Source organism: Musca vetustissima, unplaced genomic scaffold (genome assembly GCF_032173495.1).
Source record: "Musca vetustissima isolate MV318-11 ecotype Yass unplaced genomic scaffold, APGP_CSIRO_Mvet_v1 utg31357, whole genome shotgun sequence".
In the NCBI taxonomy this organism is placed as follows: Eukaryota; Metazoa; Arthropoda; class Insecta; order Diptera; family Muscidae; genus Musca; species Musca vetustissima.
The window spans coordinates 80789-100067 of NW_026888830.1; the positions used below are offsets into that span (position 1 = coordinate 80789).

Consider the following 19279-nt stretch of genomic DNA (forward strand, 5'->3'; position numbering starts at 1 on the left):
GGTATGGGAAATTCCTATGGGATTGAAAGACCTTGGTGAGTATATTGATTTGTTGCTATTGTATGTATTTTTGAGATTACCTTTATTAAGTAAAATCGAATGAGGAATTTTTTTTAAAACATTTCGGTGGGGTCCTCAAAGACGAGAAATCGATATTTTAGAGTTTTAATGGTATATTTTCAATTTTACCCGTTTCGGGTCACTAAAACCCTTTAGTATGTATTTTAATAAATTCAGTATACATTCCTTATTATGTAAAAATTACGGATTCGTCCGAATAATTTTCTAAAAGCAGATATAGTTATGCCAAATATGTCAAAAAATCAATTTCGACGAAAAAAAGTACCGGGTTTCTAAATTTTTGAACCGGATATATATTAAAAAATCGGATTCAATAAAATTTGCATGTTTGTTTACTATCTTTCTAATGATATGCATATAAGATTTGGAAACCGTTTTTATTATCTAAATATCCGGTTCAAAAATTTAGAAAGCCGGTAATTTGTCTTCGAAATTTATTTTTTACGAATCGGACTAAGCCATATGGCGCATTTTCCACTGGGCCAAAGCGTAATATTTCGTAGAATTAAGATATTTCGTTTTGCTTTTCTAGACCCTGAGAACCGATTCTCCATATTTTTTTCGAGTTTCACAACTTTCGAATTTTGAACCGAGTTAAATTTTTATTCTCATTTATTCTTACTTACCATTTGGTTTTGTGAATTCAGCACGAATTTTATATTCATGGCCATAGACTGTCTCACGAACACGACGATCGTTTTGTAGGAACTTCAGGATAACATGGGCGTTGTCGTCTCTGGAAGAAGAAGCAGAAAAAATGGAAAATAAAATATCAGAATAAAGTACACACATTTAGATATTAATCAAATGGGAGTTTCCACAATGTTAGACAATTCAATTAATCATTAATTGCGGACCAAGCCGGAGTTGTGGAGTGTTGAAACATACAAATGGACGTTATTATGTGTGCATGGGAAAACCACTAACCAGACACAACAAACAAACAGACAAATAAAAGAGAGATGGATGGATGGAAGAAGGAAAAAATGTCAGTTGTGCAAAAATAAAAAAAAAAAAACACAGCCATGCGCTGTTTGCCATTACTGGGCATTGCATTGTCATGGATTGCATCACAGGCGGTATGTTCGTTACTCCTTCATGGGTTGCACACGGTCCGTGGACAGTACCTGATAGGTTGCCTACATAAGTTGGGCTATGGGCTTTTGTTGTTGCTTTTTTGATTATGGAATACAAAAGTACAAATAGTGGGCTATCGCTTGTCCACCGTCGAACCAAACTATCCGCCGCCGCCATCGACAACAAAACGCAAAACCCCCGATACCGGTTTCGCAAATATGAAAAACTCAAACAAAAATCAAATCAAATATATCAGCAACAACAAAGGTAACAACAAAAATAGCCAACAGAAAATATACTACCGCTGCAACAAATTTGTTGTTTAAATTGTTGTTGACTGCCCCATTTGATGACTGAGGCGACTGCATGGGGACTTGGGGGCGCAACAAAACGAATTGGAAACGAATGCGAATTTAACAGAGCGTAAATTATTATTTAATTTCCCCATTCAGTTTGCCGTTTGGCGGTTCGTGTTTTTCCATATTTTTCTCATTTAGTTGGTTGTTGTTGTTGCTGTTGTTTGTTTTACTTTTTAGCTGTTATTGCTTTTGCCACAAAACTATTATCCATTGAGTTTAACAACGACATAACACAATGTCTGTCCATCCGACCATGGTGGGACAATTATTAGGCCAACCGAGTGCAACTAGCAAAAAATAGTAATAGATAGACAAAACAAAAAATCGTTTTTTAACAAAGACTAAACTAATGGATAATAGTTACTTAGGTACTAGATAATTTTGCTGGTTGCATTTGTCGTATATTAGGGTGGAGCGAAAGATAATAAAAGTAATTGAATGATTAGAGTTATTTTTGATGAAATATTTGTCTCAGAAGAGAAACATGACAACACTAACTAAGCAAGGACCCCAACCACTACATTGTACTTTAGGAGTCATTGTTTCTAGGCTACGATAGATGGCAGCCTCATCACCTAGGACAGCAGGCTTCTGTAGAACAATAATCTTCTTATGTGGAGTAAATACAATGAAATGAAATCCAATAAGATTGCGATGTTTTGTGGAAGCCCTATGCACCCAGGAGGAGTAACAGGAATCATCATCTAAAAATTATGAAATCATCTTTAATTGGATAATTTTTTATAATTTGGCTGTTGGATATACAAATTGCAAGAGTCAGATAAGAAGTCGCGAATTTATCGATACAATAGTGACGTAGGGGATAATAGATACCAAACATCGGCTCTGATTGGCTTTAAAATGGCAAAGCCCAGGCTTATCTTGGTCCCTCTTTCATCTCAATTGTGAACACTGATCTCGTCGCGGTGTCAACTGGTGTTGCTACTTTCATCATCATAGTGAACTGATATGTTCACCCATAAGACCTATAAAAATGGGTTGAGTCGTCGGGTTACTTGCCCACACTCGGAAAACCCCTCCTACTCTGAAAAAGCAACGACAATGAAAATCAAACCCCCCAATGTTGACGATCCCCGCAAACGTATAAAGGATCACGATCTGCGAATCTGTACTTGGAATGTGCGCACGTTGTACAGAAGAGGCGCAGTTTTCGTTTTGGCGGAAGCACTCAAGAAGTAGAAAGCATTGCCTTACAGGAAATGCGATGGAAAGGGACAGGCGTAAGTAAATCAGATGATTACGCCCTGTATTATAGCTGTCATGAAACGAGACATGCATTTGGCTGCGGATTTATGGTTAACAGGAGAATAACAGACTTCGTCTCCAAATTCATTCCAGTAGATGAGCGAATTGCTATAATCCGTATAAAATCTAAGTTCTTCTACATCAGTCTTTTTTGGCCATGCTCCGACGGAAAATAAAGATGAACAGACCAAAGACATATTTTTCGATCGCCTAGAAACAACATATGGCCGCTGCCATGGTCATGACATTCAAATTCTGCTAGGAGAATTTTAATTTACCCACCTGCTTGACGAAAGCACTTCTTGTCCCGATAATAGTATAAAGCACAATGACAAAGAATTACCCACTCCCCACAAACTGCACCAAAAGCAGCACTTGGGTAACAAAAAACACCATCAAGAAATCCATGGTACGATCAGGAGTATCGTAATGCTACAGATGTGGTAAACGTAGCGTACAGGGCAGCCCTGCAGACAGTAGTTTGAGAGAGAATTATCGGGATTCAGAAAAAAGAACAGGAAAAATATGAGCCGCAGCAAATCGAGATGTACAGGAGACAGAACGAAGTTCGGAAATTTTAACAACGTGTAAAACACCAAATCAAGAAATCTGGTGACAGATACAAATAACGTGTTGAGGATCTGGGAGGAACATTTTGCAAAGTTTTGGTATCAAATAGTGGTCGTGAAGAAGATACCCCAGAACCTTAAACGAGATGACGGTATGGAGTGTATACCACCTAGTCAAGATGAGGTCGCAATAGCACAAAAAAGGAGACAAGACGATGTGTACCAACTATAGAGGATTATATTAGTCTCCTTCCCATCGCATATAAATTGCTATCGAGCGTGTTGTTTGAACGATTGAAGTCAACGGCCAATGACATTATTGGACCATATCAATGCGGCCTGACATTGACATAGTCAAACATATCGAGCTCCAGTAACTACGGTGGTTAGGTCATGATGTGCGTATGGATGAGAATGCCACAGCTCACAAGGCATATAAAAACGAGCCTACTGATTCACGCAGAAGGGGAAGGCCATGAATTCGATAGAAAAATCAAGTGGAAACCAGCATTTCAAAACATGGTCCTTCTAATTGGAAAAACGGGGCACCAGATCGACGAGGCGGGATTTTTTTTTTAAGTTCGACTTATGGAACAAAAAGAGCTATATATCTTTTCTTTTGTAACCAATAGTGAAATTCGATGTAGAATAATTTTGTCTTTGACAAATTTTCCTAAGATGCATTTTTTTGAAGACCTTGACACATTTCTGCACGGTGTTTATTTAATTTTTTTCTCCTGTTACTTCTCTTGGGATCATTGAGGGGCTTCCCAAAATCATTACCATTGTGTTATTTTTTGAAATCATTGTTTTTTATATTCCATCTAATTAGATGCTGCAGGCTGTCGAATGTGATGTGGCTGTCATCTATCGTTGCCTAGAAACAACGCCTCTTTGAATTTTATGCAGTGATTGAGGTCCTTGCTTATTTATTTTTGCCATTTATCCCTATGCTTTATCCTTATCCTCATGTCTTGATGTTGATGCCGAGCATGGGTATTAGAATGTCAGGGAGCTTCGGATGGATTTCATATGGAGAGTGAACAAATGTTTCCTGCTCTGCTGGGATTCGAACCTTGGATCATCGGTTTGTAGTAAAACATACTTTGAGAGATCTTGAAATGTAATACCTACAAAATCAACATCGCCCGATGTAATTCACAATTTTTCCATTTTTAAATCATTTCAATTTGTATTTATTTATTTTTTTTTTTATACGAAATGGTACTATGAGCCAGCTATGGATAATACGATGGCTACAAATCAATAGTATATTGTTTCTTTGTCCCAAAATTTAAAATAAATTCGGTGAGCAAGGCTTTATTATTGGACGAAATATGTGTTTTTTTCACAAATCCTAGTTTTTGGCAAGTTTTTTTATACCCTTCACCATGAGGTGGAGAATGTTTTGGATTTCACATTTCGTTTGCAAAACCATTCAATCAAAATATTCATCGGATAACCTAGAAAGCGTATATATTCATGATCAGAATAAAATTCCCTGTCGATTTTGCTATGTCAGTCTGTCAGTTGAAATCTTGATAGGGATCGTAATATATATGATAGGTCCATGCTTTGGTATAGCCCCCATGTAACAGTACCGAAAATGGGCTTGCCATTTGCAGTTTTTTGAAGGTTTTAGCCGCATTTTTCACCGAAGTAGCTTTTGTTTAGCATTCAGGGTTCCTGAAAGGAGAAAACATTTCTGCAGAAAATATTCGATATATGTAGATACATATTTTGAGCATATAATGAAGGTATACTTCATAATTTCGATTTAAGGCAAATATTCACACTAATAAACGTACGCATTTATTGATGCTATTAACTTTATTCCATATACCTTGCTTGTAATAGGTACTGCAAATATATACATAAACATGTACTTTTTTCTTTGGTGAACACTAACACATAAGAGTAATAATGACAGATTATAATAATAACAACATTTTAGGATTTGAAATTTTCATTCGACCATGTCAATAACAATAAAAAGGCTCACATATTACCAGATAACTGGTAACAAAATAACAACAACAACTCCACATCGTACCACCACCACGCACGATTCACATACCTTGAGTTTAATTTTCTTAGTTTTAGATTACTCTATAATTATGTTTAAGAATTTAAGTGTGTTCTGTTTCAGTCCAAACCAGCAAAAAGAAAAAAATGAAATATTCAACCACCCACTATCAAATTTCTATATTGTTTCACGAAGACACAACCATGCCGGGCAAGACAAGACAGCTTTAAACCGATTCGTTCCATTGGTGAAGCCCACGTTCATGGCTTAAAATTTGTCAAGAGATTGAAATGACGGTGACGACAACGACGGCAACAGCAATATTATGAAGTCACTATGAAGTGATGTGATTATTGTTGGAGGTTTTGTTGTGGTTGTTGTTGGTGGTGTATAGTAAATTGTCACTGTGTGTGGCGTTGTCAATGAACTTCAGCAAAAATGTTTTTTTAGAAATATGTTAAATGAAGGAGATGAAAAAAATAAGTAGAAATATAAAAAATGAGATGGATTTAAGAAGACTCAAGTATTTCAAGATTGAACATGAAATGAGTCATATAATTAACAATGGTTTGAATTTGTCTTGGTAAAAAAAGCATTACTTATAAAAGTCCAAAAGGTTTTTTTTAGATTTCCACGCCTTAATACAAAATGACTTCTTAACTAATACCAACTAATACCAAATCGTCCAATATGCTACTCATACGAAAAACATTTTTATAGAAAGATCTGAAAATCTACTTTGAGAAACCTAGCGGTTTATTTTCAGAATATCAGAAGGTCCTTTTGTAGTAGTCCTTCTTATATAAATCATTTGATATTTGTATGAAAGACCAGTAGCTCTTCTTACATGAAACATTTTATGTGAAGGCCTTCTGGTCTTCTTAAAGAATATCTTCTGGCCATCTATAAGAATAACTTCTAGCCTTCTATAAGAAGACCTAGTCATTTGTATGAAAACCTTCTGGTCTTCTATATGAAGACTTTCTGAGATTCTATAAGAATACCTTTTGGTATATTGACAAATTTATTCTAGCCTTCTAGAAGAAGACCTTCTGGTCTTCCATAAAGTAACCTATTGGCATTCTATTCAGTTTTCTACTGGTAGACTTTTGATCTTCTACAAGAAGATACTTATATATTTTAGTATAAGACCCCTTGGTCTCTTATCAGAAAAATATTCATCCACCATGAGATGTACATTCAAAATACCTAAAATTAAATAGGTTCTTCAATCTCTGAGAATACGAAATACAAAATTAAAGATTTGCGTTGGAATGTTCGATTAGGAACTTCAACGTAACGAATCTAGGCGGATCTATATATTGGGCTACCCATATTGACAATTTTCTCTGAATATGCTTTCACTCACCAAGAACACGGAATTCCTAATTACATAAATGTAAAATAAGCTTAACTCAATAAAGGCAGAACCAGTGTATGGGACATACATTAGAAAAGGAAGCCTCAATTTTAAATTTTCTTCCAAAAACTAGAAATCATCTTCATTTGGAAAATGCAGTTGCGGCAATGTATTTTGGAAAATACGCCTAGGGTCACCAAAATGTAAAAAATCGTGTACAACCTTCATATGAGAACTATGTAAAAACATAAAAATATACTCTGCAAATATGTTTTTCGAACTTCAATAACCCAGACAAATGCTCGTTGCCTATAGTGGCTCGTTCTTAAAAATTTACGAAAATGGGGTGATGTTGGAGTGGTATGGAGGCCATATCAAAATATGGACTTACATTTTGAATCCCAAATACGTAATTACAGCCACGTGAATATTATGTTTATGTCAGGGACCTATAATGCAAATTTTCTACAAAAGTTTTTCCATCCTCCAAAATGCCTGAATGCGACGTTACAACGATATCGTTTGGATAATACTCCAAAGTACTAAAGAAATGGAAGAGGGCTATGTAAAAACATGGAACATTACTTTCTGCAAAAAGTTTTTCACCCTCCAATGGCCGGGACTTTCCAATTGTCGAAAATGGGGTGATGCTGTTATGGTATGGGGGCTATGACAAAATATGGACCTATATTATTGTAAATGGGGCTTTGAACTCCCTATAATGGGTTTTTGATACCCCATACAACTACCACTGAAGTTGAAGTTTCTGCGGATGTATATTCCGAGCCAGGGCAAAATTTCGCGATATATGCACTCTTTTTACCGATTATAGGTCAACAGGACCACTTTCTAATTCCAGCCATACTTTCCAAATCTCGTTCTCCAGGTTTTGGTTGATTTGACCCTCGGAATATTGACCGATCATCATATAAACTGCCGTTCGTGGTATTTGACCAGAATAGTTTTCGGTTCATTATACCCCCGAAATATCATCTAAACATCACCAAAAATTACATGCGTCGTCCTTGACCATAAATGGAACTTCATGTTAAATTTCAATGGGATCAGCTTGACAATTCCGTCCCCTAGTGGGGTAATAGTAATACTAAACAATATCAGAATACGTAGACCCCTGGACATATTTAATTATAATTCCCCCAACAATATAATAGTTATATAATAATTTAAAGATTATGCGCCCCTCTTGGATATACTATTTACTTCTCGTTTCTATATCCCTCAGGAGCAGTCTGGGTCAATTTGATCCGCTAACTGTTAATAAATCTTCATTAAAACAGTCATGCTTATATTTTGTCTAAATCCTATTTCCCTTGAAAATTTTCTCGATTCCGCCTACAATAGGGGTATTCTTAGGCCAGAACTCTACTTACATGCAACATTTCGTGACGATTGTGTCCTGCATCGTGTCAACAGAGAATGGAGAATGGACAGACGGGCGGACACACATGTCTAGATCGACTCAGCTAGTCCAGATTTGACGATCGGCATATTGAAAGGTATGTCTAGGAAAGGTATGTCTAGGCTTTACAAACTCTTGCTGCCCTATAGCTATAATATTCTGACAACATATTTGTGTAGGGTATAATGAGGTATGACCTTGATATGAGGGGGAATGACAGAACATGCACCCATATTGAATAGTTTCTTCAAAAAGGTTGTTCAAGATACTGGAATGCAAAATTGTAGCCACTTTGGTAGGAAAATGTGGTTTAAACCTTCAAAACAACAAAAATCAGTCGGCACCGTTATATGGCGGTTATACCAAACCATGGGTCTTCTCATCCCATTTTCAATTGCAGACATCCTAGAAGTAGCAGCAATGTATGTGAAAATGCTCTATCGGAAGTACGGACTGACAAATAGAACGGTATAAAATATTATTCTTATCAAAAATATGTATCATCGGGTATAGGGATGTCCAGGGTACCCGGCCTAAAATTAATTTTATTATAAAAAATGTATTTTGCAATGAAAAATTTCATATTGAACCAACGGGACCCTTGAAATGAAATCCTGTATATGTTGTATGATCTGCTTCTAGACGGATATTTCAAGATATTTCAAATGGATTGAGAATTTTCCCCTTCGTCATGGAACGTGGTCTTTTAAATTGGAGGAGATGCTCACAAGACCGACGCGCTTGGAAATCTTTTTTTAAGCTCGGCTCGTGGAACAGCCATTCTGTAACAAGCCAGCTATGTAAGTAAGTTCTATTAGTGTACCCTTAGTTCTTCATTATTGGACCTTGCGGTCTTCGAATTCCGAATTATTGGACCTTGTGGTCTCAGAATTCTTTTTCCAAACTTTCTCCTTCACAACTTATTAAAAATTATTACCTTTCCAAATATTACATTCAATGCACGTGTGTGATGCATTTTTTCTTGTCATTAACTATTCGATAGCAGACAAACATACATATATCAAGTTGTGTTATCTGACATTAGTCAATTACCATTGAAATTTGGCAAACACCAACAACATCACAAACATGTTTAACACATCACCCTTCAACTGTGTGATAACCTTCAAAATAATCATTCAACTATGCCGAAGCTATCGTGGCCGCAGAATGGCATTGAGGCAATAATTTTCCACCGCACATGAGCACCACATTCACATGCATGGGTGCTGAAGAGCCAATCGCATGAAATTTTTCAAATGCAAGTGAAATTAAAATAAAAAATTATAAATCGCTTACCTTCCAAAACCCGATTTGCCACAGGTGATAACATAAAACTTATCATCGGCCAATTCCAATGTCTTGTGGACACGTACCGCCAGTTGAATGGACCTTTCCTCGGTGCGCTATTTTTGTGATTGAGAAAAAAGAAAGAAAATCGAAATAAATGAACGATTAGAGAGTGGGGTCATTTGTCTGGGTGATTGATTAAAAAATTAGTTTGAACAATTTGCAAATGTGATTTTTTTTTTTAATTTTTAATATGGTAGAGATAAAATCTTAAGCAGATTAAATTATAAATATTTTTATTAAATGATTATTACATGTGGTGTCAATCAGCGGTGTTGGCAAAAATTAATTCCCAAGTGTTTTAAGTGAAAATGGTGCACAATATTTTTTATTTGTTTTAATTGAAAAAAAAGTTAATCTATATCAGCATGTTATTTGCATTGAAAAAAAAACTACTTATCCATAACAGCTTTGAGGTTGGTTTTTAGTTGCAGCTGTTTTTGTTGTACAAGTCCAAGACATTGCAACCAATTTTTGTATACAAAGTCGTAGATTGTGTCTTGTTTGTATTATTTTTTTCTCCTTTCGTATTACATATTTTATGCCACACATAATGATATAATTGTACAAAAAAATATATTGTAAACAATTGCCTTTTTTAATATTTTTTTTACTACAGAGTAACAAAAATATGCATTTGTATTGTTGCTAGTCATTGCATTCACCTTAAAAAACAAAAGACTTAGGCAACAAACTTGCCACGACGTATGTTTTTCTTATGGTCATATAAACCAATTGAATGGTTTATGCAAAAAAATAAAAATGAGTTTTTTTTTATTGGTTTAATAAAAAAAAATAATTGCTTTTGGAAAGACAATTCCATATTGCTTCGCATATACGAGTAGAGCTATTTCAACTTCACACAAAGTGTTTAATTTAGATTAAAAGTTCATTGTAATGTGTGAACGGTTTGATAGACACCCCGGGCTTATTTGGCGAATTTTGTTGCAAAATAAATGATTATTGAAACATTGTGGCAAGAGTAGGATAATTTTCGGTCCTGGATAATTAAAAATTATTCAAATCGGATTATATCTTTACTTGAATATTCCAAAACTTAATCCCTTAAGGGGACCCCCCCATTCTCGGGGTCAAACATTTTTTGATTTAATTTGATTCTACACTAATTCAAGAATGCCTCTACAAAATTTCAAGTGAAAATCTCAAGAACTCTTGAAGATATAGCCGATTTATTGTGTCAGCATCAAGTGACGGCTAAAGGGCTTCTCAAACTTTAAACACGTTTTTATCTTTTGCGAATGGCGGGCACGATAACTCAAAAACTAATAACCTAATCGATTCCAAATTTTTACACGCGTAGATTTTCCAAACATATTTTTTCAAAGGTCCACCATTTTGTTAACTATAGAGCGAAGTTAATAATCCTAGTTCATACGAGAGCCAGACATGTACTCTTTCTAACGCCGTTGGAATTTTCGAATTCCGATGTTCCAGTGAGAAGTTATCATGCCCGCCATCAAAAATAAGGACTTTTCTTTAATTAAAAACAACAACAACAAACATTAACAAAATTTTTTTGTAAATTATTTTTCTTCTCTTTTAAATTTTCAAATATATATGTGCAAAGTTACAAACCTTAACAAGTATTGGTATTGATTTACCAGCCCATTGAAAATCTTGAAAATTTAAAATCGAGAATGGGGGGTTCCCTTAATACACTAGTCCTTGTTTGTGGTTTGTGATTGTGTGTTACGACTGTTTATACTCTACACAACTATGTTTTCAGGGTATTATAGCTTTGTGCAGCCCCAAGAGTTTTAACGCCGCGAAATATTGGTCCTAGACCCACCTTTAAGTATACCGATCGTCATATCTCGACTAGTTGAGTCAATCTAGACATGTGTGTCCGTCGGTCCGTCCTTCCGTCTGTCCATTATAATTTGTAAACACGATACAGGCCACATTTATGGACCAATTTTCACGAAATTTTACATGTAGGATGGGTTCTGGCCAATGAAGACCTGTATTGTTTTTGGTAGAGATCAGTTAATATTTTGGGGATGAAATGAACCAAATACTTAATTTTTGTCCGATTTTCTGGTCGCTCCAGATAATGGTGGTTATTATGGCCCGAACATCGCGAAATTTTACATGGAGAACAGGATCGGGCCAAAGAAAAAGCATGCCTGTTTTGATAAAGATTGGTCAATATTTAGCGGGTCAAATGGACCCTGACTTTTGTGTGAAAATTTAAAAAAAATCTATTCTATGGCGTATATATTTGCCCCTGAAGGGCATAGACCCGAGAAGTTGATAGTATATTCAAGAGAAGTGATTGCTGTATGTACTCGGATGTGGGAGTTACACTTAAATATTTACAGGTGCTTACATATTCATATATTATTTAGTAAATCATTGACACACTAGAGGGAAAAGAACCATGAGGTTTCAGTTATGGTCAAGGACAACTCCTATAATGTTCGGTGATGATCAGATAATAATTTTGGGATAAAGTGGACCGAAAACTTAATTTTTGGTGTTTTTTTTGAGTCGATATATAGGCCACAATTAAAAGCCGAACATCACATCATAACCCACGGTGGAGGTGGAATATGGACAAGTAATTAAAAGGACTGTATTGAATATTAGTTATACTCGAAAAATATGTCAGTGTAAGGAGAAGGTGCTCTTGACCTCTAATCAGGCCTAGGCTCGGAACAAAAAACCGTAGAAAGTTAGAGTTCCGTGAAAGTTGTGTAGGGTATCGTATGGTCGGCCCCGTCCGACTATACTGCTCCGCTCACTGGTTTTTAATTTGCTTTGATATTCTCCGTGCAGCTAAATGCAATAAATTAAAGTAATGAGAGGGAAAAAAAGTAAAAAAAACTGTAAGCTTCAAATACCGAAATATGTCTTCTTTCTAGAGAGGGGCTTCAGTGTCTTCTACATAATACACAATATATTCCAAAAAACCCTGCGAAACTTTTTCTTGTTATAAATAAGGGTTTCTCTCCTTATGCCCTGTAGAGTACATCGATTGCAGATATTTGAAAATATCACAATCTTCCAATATTTAATAGACAGACGGTCTTCACGGATATATTTAAAACTCATCCATACACAAGAAAATAAAAAAATCAATGTTTTATCGAATAAATATATAATCTTCATGTCGTAATATATACCACATGGCAGAATATATTTGGTTAGACAGACATTCTTTGGTCAGAATTGAAATTTATTGGGATCTTCTCTTGGCAGGAGATTTCATTCAGGTCTTCTATAGTTTGGCCTATATGTATTTCATATTGAGAATACCATCTAAGGATTTCACACAAAAAAGAAATTTGGGAAACTTTCTATACACAGAATACCTTTAAACCACTGTTACAGAGACAAAGGATATTCTAGATATATCTTACGTCTTAAATATATACTTTCTACAATATTGCTTCGTAAAAGACCGAATATAGAATATGATATTCTGTATGCCCAAAAAGACAGTCTAAAGAAAATCCTTTTACAGTTTGTCGAGATACAATTATCAACATTACATCTTCACTGGACAGACATTAGACAGAATACCTTTGGGATGTCTTCGGGTGCAGAATATCTCCTACAAATCTCGTATATACAAAAGAATTTAAATGAATATTCTATAAACTGTATATACCATATAAATTGGTATTTTCTTGTCATGACATCCATAAGAACAACGACGATTTTATAATGGGAAATCATTTTGCAAGTTTTTCTAAAAGTCTTCTATAATAGAAAATATCCTGTATTCATTCTATAGACAGAATCAGCTTTTCTATAGATTGAAGAGCTCCTGCAGCTTTTCTATAGTCTGAGGACCTCTTGCAGTTTTTCTATATCCAGAAAATCTCCTACAACTTTTCCATTGATAGAAAGCCTTCTGCTGATCTCTATACATCTTTCATAGAAAAAAAATACTTTCTCAAGAAGACCCTTTCGAAGTACTACTGTGGAATTTTACAAAAGAACCAGAAGATTTATTATAGGTTTTCTCCAGAATTTCAGTACCAAATTCTAGATGATTGAAAACATCTAAATGCCTTCAAAAATCTCTTTTAGACACAATTAAATACGGTAGTCGATTTTTTAGACAGTTGATATACTATATAGTAGAAGAAGAAGTATCCGAGCTCTAAGCGTGAATTTTTAAAGAAGTTCCTGATCTCTAAGCCGGCATTTTTAAAGAATATTTCTAAAGAAGTTTCGGAGCTCAAAGCGTGGATTTTTTAAAGAATATTTTTGAAGAAGTATCCGAGCTCCAAGCGTGAATTTTTAAAGAATATTTTTGAAGAAGTATCCGAGCTCTAAGCGTGAATTTTTAAAGAATATTTTTGAAGAAGTATCCGAGCTCTAAGCCGGCATTTTTAAAGAATATTTCTAAAGAAGTTTCGGAGCTCAACGCGTGGATTTTTTATAGAATATTTTTGAAGAAGTTTCGAAGCTCTATGCCGGCATTTTTAAAGAATATTTCTAAAAACGTATCTGAGCTCCAAGCATAGCTTTTTAAAGGAATATTTTATTGAAGAAGTAACTGACCACCAAGCGTGGATTTTTGGATTTTTAATAGAATATTTTTGAAGAAGTTTCGGAGCTCTAAATGTAAATTTTTAGAGAACATATTTGAAAAAGTTTCGGAGCTTGTTTAAAGGAATATTTTATTGAAGAAGTAAATGAGCTTCATGTTAGGATTTTTTAAGGAATATCGGAGCTCCAAGGGTAGATTTCTTTAAAGAATATTTTTGGAATAAATTTCCCGCGTGGATATCTTTAAAGAATATTTTTGAAGATTTGTCCGAGCTCCAAGCGCGGATTTTTTAAAGAATTTTTTTGAAGATGTATCCGAACTCTAGACATCGATTTTTAAAGAATATTTTTGAAGATGTATTCGAACTCTAGGTGTCGATTTTTAAAGAATATTTTTGATATGCATCCGAGCTCCAAGCGAGAATTTCTTTAGAGAATATCTTCGAGGAAGTATCAGAGCTCCAAGCCGTGTTCCAAGCGTAGATTTCATTAAAGAAAATTTGGAGAAGCTCCAAGCGCAAAAAAATCTCAACATTAATCCACTTTTTAACCACTGTAACCCTTCATTGTTACAATCAAATCTATGCGTTGTTGTACACAACACGACAACAACATCGGCTGCTGCAAAAAACGCTATATAACAAATTTGCATTCCACATGCTCTGGTTAGTGGCAGGCACTCTTTGTGTGTTTGTATGTGTGTGTCTGTAGCATAATCTATGACCAGTCACAAATAGAACAAATTTATTATCGTTTTTCTTGATGTTGTTGTTGCTGCTGTTACTGTTGTGTCTAGTTTGAATATTTGGTCCGTTGTTGCTGTCCCCGCCATCATCATCGTTGGACGTCTGCTTCTTCTGCTTCTTCTAATCTAATGGCCATAAAAACTGTCGGTCCGTCTGTCTGTCATGCTGTTATTGCCCCAGTGCAACTGGAACACATTCACCACTTCTTTGGAACGACCTGAATCCAACTAGACATGATTGTTATACGACTCGGAGCTACCTGGAAACATGTTTGGTTTTTTGGCAATTGTTTTGTGCATGCTGCTGCTGGATGGATGGATGGATAACAGAACTCTGTTGCTGGCGAATTCGTTGGCTGGTAAATTGCCAAGCAAATGGAGTGACACTCCCTTAAAAATATATACATACATATATAACCAGAAATCAGGTAAGCAACAACTTCGTGTGCTAGACAATGTTCGGAAAAAAACTTTTTATAGGATTTGTGAGTTTGAAAGTTTTTTTGTGGTTTATTCGCCTCGAAGGTGGGTAGAGTCGCAACACAGAAACTGCAAGTTTTCTGGGTGCAACAAACAGCCACCAAACACACATACACACACACCCTCACTCACATATACGACTTTTAACTATAGCAGACAAAATGACCATTTTTATGTCTTAGCCACTTAGAGACATACATACGTTTGGACACAACATGCCTGTTGCTGGTTCAAACAGCTAGATAAGCATAGCAAAGGTGGCTGCACTTCTAGGTAGAGGTGAGTTGCCCCTCTCCGCCCTCCCCTTCAAAAGCTGTGGTTGTTATGCCGGCATTATACTACCACCACTATGACAATTCCGATTTTGAGATTTCTGTGTTACATACGTGAAAAATCAATGACGCACGTTGTTGTTTTTCCAGTTCGACGGCGAACCTGGCGGGTTGTGTTTTTTATTTTGGCCACAAGTGGCTTGGCAAACAGCAGCAGATTTATTGGTATTGGTGATATTGCAATGCAAAGTAGCATTAAGTGGCCAACTACTCGTACATGTGTGTGCCCTATTCGCCTTAATATTTATTGGCTATTTTTTGTTGTTGTCTTGCTGATTTTTTTTTTCAAATGAAAATCCGTGACTACGATTTAAAAAATATAAATTAGAGCGGTTTGGCATTTTGCAGAACATAAATCTAAGGGTAACTTTCACAAAAATTCGATTTGCTTTGAAGGTAATTTGTGTCTAGAAATTCTGGCAGAGTTTGTGTCTTAAGTCTTTTGTTTGCATTGGAAAATTATGAGTGGAACAATTATAGAAAGTTGAGTAAAAGACATATGTCCACAGAAGTCCTAAAGGAGAGCATAAGAAAGGTATTATTTCTATAGAAGATGCGAAGGAATTTTTCTACATATAGAAGTACTGCCGAAGGTCTTCTAAGTATAGAAAAGATGCCGGAGGTATTCTTGCTATATATGATCGGTTGGAGATCATCTGGCTATAAATGAGCTATTGGAGATCTTCTATCCATAGAAAATGTGCCGGAGGAGGAGGAAGAGTACCAGAAGGTCTTCAATCTATAGAAGAACTGTAGATGGAGATTGGAGGTATTCTATACACAGAAGAGCTGCATAATATCTTCCATCTATAGAAGAGATACAGGAGGTCTTCTTTCTATAGAAGAGCTAAAGGAGGTCTTCTTTCTATAGAAGAGCAAGAGGTCTTCTTTCTATAGAAGAGCAAGAGGTCTTCTTTCTATAGAAGAGCAAGAGGTCTTCTTTCTATAGAAGAGCAAGAGGTCTTCTTTCTATAGAAGAGCTACAGGAGGTCTTCTTTCTATAGAAGAGCTACAGGAGGTCTTCTTTCTATAGAAGAGCTACAAGAAGTCATCTTTCTATAGAAGAGCTGTAGGAGGTCTTCTGTCTAAAGAAGAGCTACAGAAGGTCTTCTGTTTATATAAGAGCTACAGGATGTATTCTATCCATAGAAGAGCTGCAAAAACGTTCCATTAAGTCTTATCTCTATAAAAGACCTGAAATAGAGCTTCTAACAACAGAAGAGCGGCAGAAGGTCTATAAAATAGCTAATGGATGTCTTTAATCTACCGAAGAGGTTTTTATAAAGAATATTTTTTGAGGATTGAGCCTTGGTTTTTTAAAGAATATTTGTGGAGGGTTGTCGGATCTTCAAACGTGGATTTTTAAAGGGTAATTTTGAAGAAGTATCTGAACATCAGGCGTGGATTTTTAAAAAATATTTTTGAAGGGTTATTGGATCTAGAAACGAGAATCGTTTAAGAAAATATTTTTGGAGGACTCAAGCGTGGATTATTTAAGAATAGTTTGGAGGGTTATCGGAGTTTCAGGCGTGGATTTTTAAACGAATATTTTTGGAGGATTATTCGAGCTTCAAGCGTGGATTTTAAAATGAATATTTTTGAATGATTATTCGAGCTTCGAGCGTGGATTTTAAAATGAATATTTTTGAACGATTATTCGAGCTTCAAGCGTGTATTTTAAAACGAATTTGTTGGAGAATTGTCAAAGCTCCGCGCTTGGAGCTCCGATAACCTTCAAAAATATTGTTTAAAATAAAAAAATCCATACCTTTTTTTAAATAATATTTTTGGGGGTTATAGGAGCTCCAAAAAAAGATTTTGAAAAAGAGTCCGAGCTTTAAGCGTGTATTTTTTTAAATAACATTTTTAGGAAGATTCCGAGCTTTAAGAGTTGATTGTTTAAAGAATATTTTTGAAGAAGTTTCTAAGCTTTAAGCGTGGATTTTTTAAAGAATATTTTTGAAGAAGTTTCTGAGCTCTAAGCGCGGATTTTTTAAAGAATATTTTTGAAGAAGTCTCTGAGCTCTAAGCGTGAATTTTTTAAAGAATATTTTTGAAGAAGATTCTGAGCTTTAAGCGTGAATTTTTTAAATAATATTTTCTGAAGAAGATTCTGAGCTTTAAGCGTGGATTTTTTAAAGAATATTTTCTGAAGAAGATTCTGAGCTTTAAGCGTGTATTTTTTAAAGAATATTTTCTGAAGAAGATTCTGAGCTTTAAGCGTGGATTTTTTAAAGGAATATTTTAGGAGGGTTATGTAGCTTCAAGTATGGATTTTTAAAATAATATTTTTTAAGAAGATTCCGAAGTATCCGATCTACAAGCGTGGATTTTTAAATAATATTTTTTAAGAAGTATCCGAACTCCAAACCTGGACTTTTTAATGAGGCTTTATGCTTGTTTTTTTTATGAATATTCCCGCTGAATTATCCGAACTTCAAGCGTGGATTATTTTGCAAGAATATTTTGGAGGATTTTTGTGGAGGTTCCGATTGCTACGAGTGGATTCTTTAAATTAGTTTTTGTCAAGGATTATTTTAGCTTTTAGGGTCGACTTCTTTTTCAAGAGAAACCTAGTATCCTAGCCCTTATAGTGGAGTTTTTTCAAGAGTATCGACGTTTTTGGAGTGATTATTTTCCTTGCGGAGTATCCTAAATATAAGAGTGGATTCTTTCTCCAGGAGTATGCGAGCCCTATGAGTGGATTAATATATGATTTGCAAGGAGTATTTGAAGTCTATGTGGGGACTTATTCTCTGGAAGTATCTGATCACTATGAGTGCATTTTTTCCAAGGAGTATTTGAATTCTAAGAGTGGACTTATTCACCAAGTTTAAGTGAGTTCCAAGGGTGGTATTTTTCTCCAGAATCATCAGAGCTCAAAGAGTGACGTTTTCTCAAGGAGTATCCGAGCTCAATGATTATATTTTTCCTCCCGGAGTATTCGAGCTCTAGAGTGGATCAAGGAGTACTTTGCGGAATGCCTTTTCTCTAATGTACAGAAGACCCGCAGAAGGTTTTTTCTATTGAAGATCTACAGATGACATTCGGGGAAAGTCCTGCAGAAGACCTTTTGTCCTTATGTGACTTACAAAATGTATTCCGTCTATTAAAGGCTTGCAAATGTCCCTCGGCCTAGAGTTGAATACATGAGGCCCTCGGTGTATAGAAGATCTTCAGAAATTCTTCTGTGTATAGAATATATGCAAGAGGATCTGGAGACTTGCAGAAGGTTGATTGGTTATTTTGACGCCCTACTAATGTTATTTATGATTATAGAAGACCTGATGAAGGCTTGCAAAATTTATTCATCCATGGAAGACCTGAAGGAGATATTCTGTTTGCAGAAAGACTTTTGTCCACAGAAGTCCTATAGAAAAGTAGGACCTAGGAAAGACTTACAGACGTTGCTCTGTTCCTAGAAGACCTGTTGGTGGTATTTTGGCTATAAAAGACCTGCTGTAAGTTTTCTGTCCAAAGAGGACCTGCTGTAAGTTTTCTATCTACTGAAGACCTGCATAAATTCATCTGTCAGCAAAGATCAAAAAGGAATTTCAAAAGACTTCTGTAAATAAACACTGTTGTCTATAGAAGACCTCCAAAACTTATTTTGCAAATCGAGGACTTTGGAATATTTTCCGTCTCTTGGAGGCCTGTAGATTGCATTACCTTTATAGAAGATTTGTAAAA

At 35.5% G+C, this 19279-nt stretch overlaps 1 protein-coding gene across 1 annotated transcript in view; it reads right to left on the reverse strand.

Moving 5' to 3' along the window:
- Positions 1-19279, reverse strand: part of LOC133336622 (uncharacterized) — a 50773-nt gene that overhangs the window by 12337 nt on the left and 19157 nt on the right. Inside the window, exons 3-4 of the mRNA XM_061544903.1 lie at positions 9458-9564; positions 708-817 (exon numbers count right to left, since the gene is read on the reverse strand). Coding sequence (XP_061400887.1) covers positions 708-817; positions 9458-9564 — 217 coding nt within the window. The remainder of the gene's footprint in view (positions 1-707; positions 818-9457; positions 9565-19279) is intronic.